At 45.7% G+C, this 13,624-nt stretch overlaps 1 protein-coding gene across 2 annotated transcripts in view; it reads left to right on the top strand.

Annotated features, from left to right (window-relative positions):
• The window catches only part of LOC109303763 (cytochrome P450 4V2-like), a 36,290-nt gene that overhangs the window by 3,854 nt on the left and 18,812 nt on the right, over nt 1-13,624 (top strand). For both annotated transcript variants that reach the window (XM_019525981.1, XM_019525982.1), the window contains exons 2-5: nt 464-576; nt 4,306-4,391; nt 8,721-8,911; nt 11,284-11,353. In XM_019525981.1, coding sequence (XP_019381526.1) covers nt 464-576; nt 4,306-4,391; nt 8,721-8,911; nt 11,284-11,353 — 460 coding nt within the window. The remainder of the gene's footprint in view (nt 1-463; nt 577-4,305; nt 4,392-8,720; nt 8,912-11,283; nt 11,354-13,624) is intronic.

The following is a 13,624-nucleotide window of genomic DNA, read 5'->3' as shown; positions in this document are numbered from 1 at the left end:
CCCCCCCCCCCCCCCCGGGGGGGGGCCTCAATTTCCCTCCCTGCTGACTTACCTGCGGGAGCTTCTCTCCAAGGCTGCCTGGTGGCCACGTGCACATGTACATACCCGTAGCACCCCTTGCCTGACCTCTCTCCTCTTGCTCCCCCCAGCCCCTTGCAGGTTGGAAATCTGCCAACCTGCAAGGGGAAACACACTGTTTCCCACATTTTTATCCTTTTAAGGGAGAAAATCCATGTTTTTCCTCCTTAAAATTAGAAAATCCGGGTTTTACTGTGTTTTTTGTGTCATGAACAGCAAACCTGGATCCCTGATGATCTGTAAGCGTATCATAATGAAAACAATAAATATGTGCAAAACAAACCTGCTTTGTCAAAGAAAGAAAGCTTAAGCTGTAGTGAACTCATTACTAGGTATTACAGAAGAAGGCATCTTTGGTGTTCTTCAACCAGCTTTTTCTTTTCAGGTTTCTTTAAACAAATGTTCCAATATTCTGAAGAATTCAGGAATCGTTCACTGTTAAAAATGTGGGTAGGACCATTCCCTCATTTGTTACTGTATCACTCTGACACTGTGGAGGTAAATATGCCTAGCTCATTTTCTAGAGACCTGATTCTGCTAGTCATGCATTTGGAGCATAAAGCACGTTTTACATTTCCTCAATGTAATATCTACCATAGGGCTATAAAATATTTGAACTGATACTCTTTCACAGTTCAGGAGCAACAGTCCATGAGCCATTAGGGCTGAGGGCCCAACGTAAAGACCAAATAGCCAGTATTAAATTATAAGACCTGCCTTTCATTATATTTTTTTTATTCATTTCATATTAATTAATAAGAATGCCTTATTTATTTCACTTCCCTGTGTATGTAGTAAGTACTGCTGTTGACCTCTGTGGTTATTCATGCACATTAATAGATCATCAGTACCCTGTAAAATATAAACTGTAATTTGTAATAATCTTATTTCACTTTTCTAAACATTCCTGGTTTCTCTTTGTTTGAATCAGAAAATACGGGCACATTCAGCCATCTTATTAACCATGACAGTTATTCTTTGACTTAAAATGTGAAGAGTTGACAGTAAACATAGATAATGTTTGTCCATAAAGCGCTGATAACAGTGATCAATATTTCTTGCTGGGGCAAGAGCTCACTCTGCAGCAATCCTCCCTACCTCCTTTGGGTGGGTACACTTCAGCTCTGTGTACTCAGGAGCAAAGGTTCTGTATGTGTGCCACTTTTGCCTTCCAAGGGAAAATTCAGGTAAGGGAGGAAAGCACAATACTTTTCGTAGGGAAAATTCAGGCATAATTCCCTTGAGTGTTCTCAGTGCAGAGTTGCAGCATGAGGAATAGCATGCAGTCTCATCTTAATTTGGAAGTAAAGGTGACATTCCAGTTTTTGTTTCTTTGCATTGATTAAAAATATTTCTGTGGTTCAACATTGAGATGATTATTTTATTTAAGAAACACCAAAACAAGACATTTTTGATAATTGTAACTATCTGCTTGTTGTAACAATCCTATAAACTGACATTGTTTTGCAAAGCATTTTGATTTTGATACAAAGTGGTTCCCTCAATTTTTCCAATCAGTTATATTGGAACATAAGAATTACTATTTACTGGGCAAGACTATATGTCCATCTAGAGCAGTATCCTGTTTTATATACTGGCAGGGGGTGAATGCTGAGGGGGTGGGATTAACAGGATGTGTCCGGAATCTTGTACCCCTGCTCCTCTCCCATTGCATCTTTTAACAATCGGAGGTTTAGGATATTCATATCTGAGACAACACCCCTTCTCTACCATGCTCAGTACCTCCACAAATCTGTCTAATCCCCTTTTGAACTGGGATAGGCAATCAGGCTCCACAACATCATGTGGCAATGAATTTCACAATTATACACTTTAAGCAAAATAACTTCCTCTTGTTTTAAACCTCTTATGTAAAAGTTCCTCTGGTTCTTATATTTTGGGAAATCATAAATAATGCGTTTCTATTTACTTTTCTGCACCATGTAATATTTAATAGAACATCTCTCATATTCCCCCTCAAGTGTCTTTTTCTAAATGAAAAAAAATCCTAGACTATTTAGTTTCTCTTTTTATGGAAACCTCTCCATACCCCTGCTAATTCTTGTTGCCTTTCTTTGTATCTTTTTCTAGTTTTTGTACAAAAAAAGAAAAAGGTACCTTTTTCTAGTTTTTCTTTTGAGGTATGAGGACCAAAACTGTACACAGTATTCAAGCTATGGCTGCACCATAGATTTATAAAAGGGCATAACAGTACTTTTTATTTTGTTCATAATTTCCTTAATTACCAGTATTTTATTTTCCTTTCTGACTGCTGCTGAACATTGAGGTGATGTTTTTAGCAAACTGTCTACAATGATTCTAAGATCTCTTCCCAGTGCGGTAATAGTTAATGAACAGCCTGTTATTGTGCATGTATATTTTGGGTTACTCTTTCCATGTGCATCACTTTGCACTTATCAGCATTGAATTTCATTTGCCACTTTTTGCCCATGCACTCAATTTTGCAAGATCCATCTTTAGTTCTTCGTGCCCTGCATTGGTTTTCACCACTCCAAATAATTTTGTGGTGTCCACAAATTTGATCACCCCACTGTTCACTCCCTTTTCTGTGTCATTTATTAAAATACTAAGCAGCACCAATCCCAGCATATATCCCTGGGGGATTCCACTATTTCTACTTTCTGTTATGAAAACTGACCATTTATACCCTCTCTTGCTCACCTTTTTATCCATAAGCCAATTAAGAGGCTGCGAAATAGACACTTTTCTGGTAGGATGCCTGTAGCAGGGCACAATACGCTTTCTCCTTTGAGGAGCAAGTGGTTTGAGAGGCTGCATACAGGGGGCTAATGAGAGGCTCACCTGGCCAAGAGAGGGCTCAGGCTTGAGCTATATAAACCCAGAGCCTGAACTGGTCAGGCAGTCTCTCCCTGGCAGCCATGAAGTGAGGTGGTCCTGGCTTCAGAGCAGCCGGGCTCCTGAAGGGACTTGGATTTATGTCAACAGCTGTACAGGCCAGGGAACAGAGACAAGTCCCCTGGGCAAGAAAGAATGGGTTTTACAGTCAAGTGGCCTTTGTTGTATGTTAAAGCCAGAAAGGGTTTGAGGTGTCTGTCAGAGGCCTGAGATACTTCGTTTTTATTTAAGTGGTTTAGCCTTGAGCCCTGATGTGGCAGGTTCAAGGCCTACTTAGAGAACTGGTAACCCAGGAATTCCCAGGCTAATATTGGGGCCCAGGAACCTAGGGAAAGGCTGAACCCAGACCAGAGGGTCCACATGCCCAGGGGGGTCAAACTGGACTAGATGGTTTCCTGTGCCCAGAGAAGGGCTGAGAGCTGGACCATGGGGCCTGGGAGCCTAGAGGAGAGGCTACCCGTGGCACCAGGAGGCCAGAGGGAGACTGCATAAGGGACCAAGGGGTCAAGTGTATAAATAAGCAACATCAAAGATAGAGAACACCCACAAGGCTTTGGGGGTGGTGTAGGGAAGGAACAGAGCCATGCATGGAGCCTTTTAAGACTATGGGTGCCTTGGAGGTGCACAGATATGCAAGTAGCCCTTGAAGCTACAGGCACCCCGCAGGGGCACAGAAGAGCTGAGAAAGGCCCATTCAGCTTAAAGGTTGAAACAAGGCTATTGGGGGTCTGGGAGAAACCTGGTGGTGCTGCAAATAGACTAGGGCTCACTTTAAGGCCTGTGGGCAGCCTCCCTTATTCAACCTCTAGTAAGAACAAGGCACGGCAGGTGAGCAATCAAGGGAAGGCTGTAATAGAGACTGAGCCAGGCAGGAGTCACATGACTACCAGGGGTCATCACAGCCACCCCTCAGGCATGAACCTCCACAATGCCTATCTGCCTTTTTATGAGTCTGGCACATGACTTGTTTCAATGACTTGGTACTATTGCCTGAGCTACGTAAAGTTATTTTTATTGTAAATGAGTCTTCAAATTTATGCAAGAACAGTTATGGCTTTGGACACATTTTTGCAGGTAGGTATTTTTTGGTTATTAGTATTTGTTACTTTTTATCATATTTCATTATGAATACTCTAGGATACTAAGTGCTATACTACATTGTGCTGTAAACTGTGAAAAAAACAGAACAGAAGGATGCTTCCTTTCCTACAGAGCTCACAATTTAATACAAGCAACAGAAGGATACAGAGAAATAACAGGTGCAAAGTAGGAAACAATAGCACAATAAGCCATCATTATAACTGCTTTTCTAAAGCAGCATTATTCATCCATCTTTTCTTTTATTGATAGGTTATTCTGAGCAGTTCAAAGCTTATAGATAAATCCTTTTTATACACATTTGTACATCCATGGCTTGGCACAGGACTCCTGACAAGGTATGCAAATACAGACCTAATCCATTAAAGTTATGTATGATTTTACGTTAAGGTTTAAGATGGAATGTATGTTGATTGCCTTAAGAGTATAATAGATTATATCTTTTCTGAAAATAAGCAGTGTAATGTACTTCTGGATGGGAGGGGGGAATGAGGGGGAGGGGTTCTGTCTGGGGGTTGCCCAGCCTCCGCTGGAAGGTAGAGCAGGTGGATTGGAGCCTTGTGAGGTGAGGGTGCACCAATTCACCCATCCTCCACTCCAGTATCTGCTGGATAAACCCCAGAAGGGAACTCCTTCCCTACCTTCCCCCTTCCCAACCTGTAACAGCACTCTAGCTGGGAGAGCGGGGTGGGGGTAAGGGTAAGGGAAGAGGCTGCAGATATGCAGCCTCTTTTGCTAGATCAGCTCTAAAGTGGAGCTTGATCCTCCATCCTCCCAATCCAACAGTGAACATCTGCTGACATCTGCTGGGTTGGGAGGGTTGGGCTAACTCATGGCACTTTCTGTGAAGCGCCATGAGTTAGTTAGACTGGGATGCTGCAAGTCTGTTGGCACTCATGGTGAAAACCAATGGCTGGACAGGCTAATGAGTAACTGCTTTAGGTAGTTCTGGGGTTAGCTGGAAGATTTCTGCTCTAGAATCACTACATCTTGCATCTTACGTTATTGCAATTATATGTTGTATATGAAACACAACCCTGAAGGTAAAGAAACATCACAAAGGCAATAGAAAGTGACCATAAATTCCCAAAGAATAACCTGTAGTGTCATAATAGAGGGTGTGCCTGTCACTTTGGAGAGGTAAAAAACCCCCACAATTCTTGAATGGATCATGTTATGTAATAAATGTGAGCAGTACTTTATAAGACTGCCCTTGCAAACATAGAACTCCATTCTTTCTCCAAAACAGATTAACTGTTTCAACTTTTCAACCAAAAAAAATCAGTTAATTATAACTCCACAGACTAAAGTAGTATTTCCTCACAAATGACATTTGTATCCTCCTGGGTATATTTGTCATGTGTAGTTGTACTCATTTCTACACCCTTCAGTGGGAGCCAAAGACATTTAAAATGGATCCATTAGAATAGACCATCCCAAGACATATGACCATGGAAACTACCAGAAAGACTCCAAGTAATGCTTTTTTGTATATTGTGTCAGTGGGAGTTCATGTCCTGAATATGCCTGTACAGACTATGTTTCCTGTTTTTTGCTAATTGATAGGAAGATTTGGTTTTATCTGTCTAATCTGATGGGCGGTATAGTCCTAGGGTGAAGTTCCATGTTACCCTTATACCAGGGGTGGGCAATTATTTGGACCCGGGGCCACATAGGCAATTTTGGGGAGCTGTCACAGGCCGGTCAGCATGCCCCACATCCCCCCCACAACAGCCCAGAGCCCATGTGCCCTGTGACTCTTCCCCGCCACTGCCACTAGGACCCAGAAGCAGCTGAGCACATGGGTCCAGCCCCGGCATCCTCCGCATCCACTCCAGACTCACCCCGGCCAGAGCGGGCCATCTTTGGACCCTCCAGGACCTAGGTGTACTGCCCCAACCCTGTCCTATACCTACTGTGGACCACCTGCTCACTATGAGAAGCAGTGGCAGCTGGGCAAAAGCTGTTGCTGGGTACAAGAGAAAAGTGGCCATTCCCTGCTTGCTGCTGCTGGGTGCTTCTTGCTGCAACCACCCAGAGCCCATACTTGGGCTGCCCTGCAACTCCTCTCCACTGCCATCACTACCACCACTAGTGTCGCTTCTGGGCAGCCCAGCAGGGTAGTGGTGGCAATGGAGAGGAGCCACAGGGCAGCCTGGGTGTAGGCTCTGGGCAGCCTCAGCAAGAGAGGCCTGGCAGCAGTGAGGGGGGGAAGCACCCACCTTTTCTCTATGCCATGCAGCAACTCCTGTCCAGCTGCCACTGATGCCACCATCGCTCATTGTGGGCAGGTGGTCTGGAGCAGGCACGGGGCAAGCTGGGGTTAGGGCTGTGCACATAGGTCCCACCTGGTCCGCACTGGCTGCTGTGAGTCCAGAGTGGGTGCAGGGCTGGCTAAAGATGGGGCCGTGGCTGTGCACTTGGGTCCCTGCCAGTATCCATGGGGACGGGGCCAGTGGCAGCCAGAAGAAGCTGCTGTCTAGAACTGGAGTCCAGCTGTGGAGCTGCCCCAGTCCTGCTGTGTGCCTGAGGAGGGCGGGATGCGCCATGGGCCAGATGGCAGCTGGACCAGGTGGGACTGAGGGACCTGGCGCAGGCCAGACAAAGTCTCTCTGTGGGCCAGATCCAGTTTGCAGGCCACATTTTGCCCACCCCTGCCTCATACAAAGGGCACTTAAAATAATGAGCTTTCATATGTGGGTGCTTTTAACTCATGTTAAATGCTCTCTGAGTGTCTCGAAGTTATGCCACTTCAGGCAAGGTTGAATCCTGGGCTGTGCTACCTAGCTCATGTTAGGGTAACTTCAGGCTGCTCCATGGAGATAAAACAAGCAATTTGCAGCTCTCTAGCCTCCCAGGATGTACTGTTCCCCTTGTTTCCCCCACTTCTGCTCCATGAATGAACTTTTCACCCTCCCAAACTCTACCGTGCAGGAGGTGGTGCTGACCAGGAGCAGGTGGGGCCTTGCCAGTGTCATGTTGGGGATTGCAGTGGCAGGAGCATTTTGCTGGGAGGTAGAGAGGCATGAGCACTGTGACTTCCCTTTGCAGGCCCCTGTGTTCCTGTCCTGGGGTCAGGGATGGGGGGAGAGGGCAATGTTTCAGGAAGCCTTCCACCAACCTCTGCCAACCTGATCTCAGCCCCACTGGCCTTCCCAGAAGAGGGCCGTGCTTTTTACCTGCAGCTGAGCAGATGCTGCAGACAAGTTCAATTACCTTGGTTACTTGAGGCTAATTGAAATTTTCTCACGCTGCTAGTCCAGCGGTTCTCAACCTTTTGCACCTTACATCCCACATACTATTTTGTCAAAAAATCCTTGTCCTACCATGATAAAAACAAAACCCCACAAAATTGCACTGTTCAAGATACCTTTTGATTCATCTATTTGAAGTGCAAAAAACTGATTTTTTTTTCAATTGGGCAATGAGTTGAAGTCCCACTTACACAACCTTTGAGTCCCACCAGTAGGTCACGTCCCACTGGTTGAGAAACACTGGCCTAGTCCATTTTCCGCAAGTGCTACCAGCTCTCCCCTGCCCAGGCAGCTTACTAGGGCTGTGGCTTCCCACTGCACCCCACATTCCCATCCTGGGGTTGGGAAGGAGAGGGCTGTTCTACCAGTATGGACCTCCTGGGCTAGGGACAGACATTCAAACAGCTGGAGCCTGAATTGATTCAACCTTTGCAAGTTAATCTAACCTGCCTAGGCTTAACCGGTTTGTAACAGGACAAACATCTCTCTGGACTGAGGCCATTCTATCCGGCCCACGGGGCCCCTAAAAATTTAGAAAGTTAATATTTATATGGCCCTGGCTGCCTGTCATGTGGCCCTCGATGCCTGGCCAAAACTCAGTAAGCAGCCCTCTGCCCAAAATAATTGCCCACCCTGGTGTAACTTCACCCTTACTCCTCTAATATACTGTTTCATAAGTTGACTTATACTACTAACATTGCAAGCAAAATTTAGTTATTTCCATTAAAATCAGTCAGACATAGGTTGGTGCTACATTGAACTTAATGTGTCAATATGGCTGCACATGTGAACAGTATATGCCAACAAAAGCATTTGAAAGCACAAGTGTGTTTGGCTCTAATTATTGGCTTGGTTAATTGACACTGTAATTGGTTAGAGATTTCAGATGAATGCTTGCATCATACAATACTTAATGCAGACTCTTGTAGTTCGCAAATGTACCACTTCAGTTCCTGTGTGTAATGTAATTACTTACCTTGCATATATTTCATTTTTCATATGAAAGAGTCTATAAAAGGTGGCTAAATTTTATTTCCCATTTTACAGACTGGGAAACAGATGTACCAGTTGGTGAAGTAACTTCTCCAAGGCCGTATAACATGTAACTGGCAGAGTTGTGAACGAAACCCACTTTTCTTCACCCATCCTGCTGCTGGACCGTGCTGCATATTTGCAGATGTGCAGAATAGGCTTGATGTGTATCAAATGGCAGGATATAGTTAGCTTATTCTCAGCCTGAATTCATCTCAGCAGTGCACATGCTTCAACTACTGGCAGCTTTTTAAAGTTCAGCATTAAAAATCATGTTACTAGCTGTAGCTGTTGTTATGCCAGGAGTGTATATTCTCCTGGAAATGTTCTTGTTTCTTTTGTGAAATGCATTTGTCATACTTAATTTTCTTTGGTTTGTAGCACTGGAGATAAATGGCGGACCAGGAGAAAAATGATAACGCCCACCTTCCACTTCACAATCTTGACTGATTTTCTAGAAGTCATGAATGAACAAGCCAATATTTTGGTTGAGAAATTTAAAAAACATGTTGACAAAGAACCATTTGATTGCTTTCTAGACATTACTCTGTGTGCCCTGGATATAATCTGTGGTAAGTCCTTGGTGTGATTCAAGTACAGTTTGTAAAGCAAATCCCATGTTTATTTAGCATATGCTGTTTCAGTATATTGTTTCAGCCATTTTAAGGCTGTGTCCCAGTGTGAAGAGCTTGAAGGCCACTAGGTAGCGTTGTAAATGGACACAAGTTAACAATATGGGACATGGTTTGAACTTTTCCACAGGGGCATTTGCTGTCATTGCAAAGGCAGCATTGGTATGGGTCTGAGACACGGTGACTCTGTTCAGTTCAAAAATGGTTGAGAAGTGACCAATAATGGCGTGGGCAGTTAAATTTTGGTTGACTGACTGTAGGGTCAGAGATGATGTGGTGATTGATTGGTACTTGTGAGGACTATTCTTTATGCCAAGAAAAGTCAAAGGGTTTTGAAAGGGTGGACCATATTGGGTGTCCTGAGAGGAACCAAGCTATTGGTGGGTGGACTATGCCCCAGTGCACTGGCAGCTTAGGTCTGGCAAGTAAACTGACTTACTTGCCAGACATTAAACCTAGTTGGTCTGATGTTACCATCAAGTGTGAGTTTCACACTTGAAAAGTCATGATCTTGGGTGGCAAAGGCACAGTCATCAGCATAAACAAATTTTTGTTAGCTGGTCACAGGAAGTCTCGTTAATGTACAGGTTGAAAAGAAGAGACGCCAGTACTGATTTCTGAAGAGGCCATTGGTTTGAGGTCTCCAAGAGCTAGTTCAGTTGGCCAGGTAGACGCTAAAGCATCAACCACACAGTAATAGTTTGACTAGACAGGTGGCCCAATGAGGCGGAATTTCTGGTACTTTTGCAAGAAGACCAGTATGCTAGATAGTGTCATATGTTGCTGTTAAGGAAGACAACACCAATCTTCAGGTTTTTCTGAAAGCCATTTCCAATGAAGGTGGTTAAGGCTAGAACTTGATTGCAGGTGCTCCAGCCATGGCAAATCCTGCTTGATCTGGGCTTAGAGCAGAATTAGTTACTGGAAAAATATGTTGCTGAGCTAGTCTCTCAAGTGTCTTATAGCAAACACTTCAGAGGGAGACTGGTTGGTAAATTGTTGCTGATTGTAGGTCTTTGCCAGGCTTGCATAGGCCAGTGATCTTTGCTCAATCCAATGCTGATGGAATTTGTGGAATTTTCATATTATCTTAATTGAATGGGCTGATTTATGCATCCATATATTTATCTGACTAATCAATTATGTCTTATGAACCCTAAGTTCATGGGTGGCAAGTGGAAAAAGAGCCCAAAACAAGGGGGATCTAAAGGAAATGGAGTATTAGGATTAGGTTCAGAAGACCATACTTTCTAGAAAAGAAAGCCATACATAGAGAATATAAATGATTCCAATGCTTGCAGGCAATAGAGGGAAAAATTATTTGCAAGCTTTTGGGTCCAAATACCATTTATTAGGCTGAGGAAGCATCTGCAGATGGTATGTGCTCTTCCTAGATGGAGTAGTAAATCAGCCAGAGGTTAGTAGTGATATAAAAGATAGGTTAACTTGTTTAATTGAGTAAGTCATACGTTCAGTTCAAGCATGAGTAGTTTATAAGTTCATAAGTTTAAGTATTTTAAGTGTTTGTCTAACAAGTTGATTAGTAGACAATTTAACCCATGCATATGACTAAGATATGTAATACTAAATATAATCTTACGAAAATGTAAGTGCTAATACAGAAGACATCTATTCTGAGGCGTGACCCTGACCCAACTGGAAAGAGGAAGGCGCCCTCAACTGAAAAGGGGAAGATGCCCTTATGATGATGACAATCGCAAGAGATAATTATAACTAACAGAAAAATATGTAACGATGACTAACCTTATTATACCATATGTAAGACAAACATATAAATATAGAGGGTTCAACCCCTCTCGGGCATAGCTCTTGGCCCTTAAGGCGGGAGTCTACCCTTCTGTAGAAGCAATAAATTTTCTACTGGCACTCTTGTGTCTCTTGACTCATATTATCACGGCTAGTGCCCATGACGCAAGACCAAGCTGTCCTTTCCTGTTTGGGCAGCTAACTCAGGTTTTGCTGACAGTAGGTATGCAAGAAAGCCAGTCAGTTAAAATATAAATTGAGATTGTCAGTAGGTGAGAGAGACTTGGGGGAACCCTGTCTCTCATCCATTGACTACAGCTACATTCATTCCTCCCCCCCCTCCCCGCATCTCTGCAAAGAATAATTTTTCCAAGTATTTGAGTTGGTCTAATAAATGATAATGGATATTATCCAAATAATATTGTCTGCCTATGTTCTTAGACCAACACAGCTACAACCTACACCCCTGCAAGCAATAGATGAGTGTATGATGTCAGTTTACTTATGACTCCTCACATATATATCTTACTTTTTGCTTCTCCTAGAAACTGCAATGGGCAAGAATATTGGTGCACAGAACAATAAGGATTCAGAATATGTCCGTGCTGTTTACAAGTAAGTGTAGACCTTTTACATCTGCTTAATGGTTCTGTTTATATTAGGCTTGAGAATGCAAATGTCTGCAGTAGCACGTGATGACTTACAAAAGCAAAACTTACTTCTGTTGCAGATCTGGGCCTTTGCAAGAACACCCATTCCCTCCAGTAAAATACCCTTTGCTCTACTTTAAGCTCTGCCTTGCCCATTTGTGGGAATGAGCAAAGAAAGGTATAAGGGAGTTTATATGGAGGTAGAATGACAGTGCAGTAGAGCAGAGGTGTCATCCATATGCCTGTGGGCCAGATTTGGCCTTTGAAGCCCTTTCCCAGAGGGGCTGGGAATTTGAGGGTGGGGTGAGTGTGGTCAGGGCCTGCTGCTGAATTCTCAGCTACTGAGTCCCACTGGGGATGTATACTGGGGGTAGATGGTTGCATTAATACTCATGATACTGCTTGCCCTGCCACCGCAGCTGGATCCAGATCTGGCTTGGGAGGCACTCTGCAGTCCAGATCTGGCCTGCAAGGATCTCTATGATCTGTGTCTGGGCCTGCCGGTGCAGGTGACTGGGACACTCCTGCAGTAGTGGAATGTTTACACTCTACATGCACTATTAAGGTACATTAGGTTTACTATTCAGTAAGCGTGCCCTGGGAAGGCATCTACATGTGCAGCTTCTTGAGAACAGATTTGTTTCTCATGGGAGTAGGCTGATCCAGGCCTCTTCCTGCCCTGCTCTGCTGCCCTGCAGCAGCCAGGGGGAGCTGCAGACTCTGGCTGCAGCTGTCCAGGTGCAGGGGCACTTGTAAAAAAAGGCAGCCACATGCATTGTTCACTGGCCACATGCTTTTGTAGCCCGGAACAGTCTGCAGCCTGCTGGCACAGCCCTCTACGGTTAGTGTCTGCAGAGCCTGTGCCCAGCATGCAATGGCTGTTGCACACCCATGCCCTGGCACCGACAACCAGCACTACAGGATTCTGTTTTCTGTCATGCTCACGGGGCTTTGCAGCTGCAGTAACCACCACTTGGCCCAGGTCAGCCTCAACACTGTCTGCCCCCATGTGCCATGCAGCCACATAGCCAGGTACATGGCCCCATCTATGTTCTGCTGCCCCTGAGCTGTCACTTCCAGCCCCTGGACCCCCTCCTGGACCCCAGCGGGAATGCCAATGATACCCACATGGATGCCACCAGAGGTGCCATCCAAGAACTGGGGCTTCAGCCCCAGCACCTGTAGGCCTGCCTGGTGAGCCAGGACTGGTGGCTCTGCATCATCCAGCACACCTGGAATGATGAGCAATGGGTGGACTCCTTTCAGATGACCTGGACCACATTCCAGGAGCTAAACATCCAGCTTGCCCTGCACCTGGAGCAGCAACCCACCACCATGCAGCTGCCCCTCCCCATGGAGACCTGGGTGACCATCACCCTCCTCAAGCTTGCCATGCCTGCTAACCTCAGCTGTGTTGGACCTCTTCAGGGTGGGCAAGGTGACCACTGGGGAGGCTGTCTTGGAGGTCTGTGGTGCCCTCCAGGACATGCTCGGTCACACTGTGCTCTGAGTCAGTGACCCCCTTAAGGTCTTGGCAGGATTACAAGCCCTGAGCTTTCTGTAATGCATTAGGACTCTGGGTGGGACACCCATCCCTTTCAGCTGCCGACTGCAAGGGGAACCGCCCATACTACAGCTGGCAGGGCTTCTACTTAGTTATGCTTTAGGTTGTGGTGGACCACTGAGGTACGTTCACAAATATCAGTACCAGCTGGGCTGGCGGCACACATGGTGCCCCAGTCTTCCAGAACTCTGTTCTGCCAGGCCTGGTGGAGAATGGGAGCTTTGCAACAGGTGTCCTGGACCTGCAGGTGGGTGATGTGACTGTCCCACCCCTCCTCATCAGGGATCCTGCCGATCCACTGCTGCCATGGCTCCTGCAGACCTGCGCTAGCTAGCTTAACCCACCACAGGCTGGCTGTGCTGCCCATTCTCCCTCCTTGATCATAGGACCAAGGCCTGCACCGCACAGTGCAGGGTCTGTGGGCAGTGCTGGCCCTGCTGCAGGCAGCTCCCACTTAGGAGCTGCAGGGGGCAGCTTGGGGAGTGGAGGGGCCTGGCTACTGTAGGCAGTATCTTGGTCCAAGCCCACTGGAGGCTTAGCGCTGGGCCACAGGCAGCTGCTGGGTTTCAGGTGTAGCCAGTGCCAGGGGCTGTGTGATGGGAGGCAAAAAGGGCCAGGATGGTGTCTAGCACCTAGCAATCCTCCTCTGTGGCCTCCACACCCTGTGTCACC

The sequence above is a fragment of the Gavialis gangeticus genome, unplaced genomic scaffold (genome assembly GCF_001723915.1).
Source record: "Gavialis gangeticus isolate Ggan-Ray unplaced genomic scaffold, GavGan_comp1, whole genome shotgun sequence".
Classification (NCBI taxonomy): Eukaryota; Metazoa; Chordata; order Crocodylia; family Gavialidae; genus Gavialis; species Gavialis gangeticus.
The sequence above is the reverse complement of the archived record's forward strand: the minus strand, read 5'-3'. Positions and strand labels throughout refer to the sequence as shown.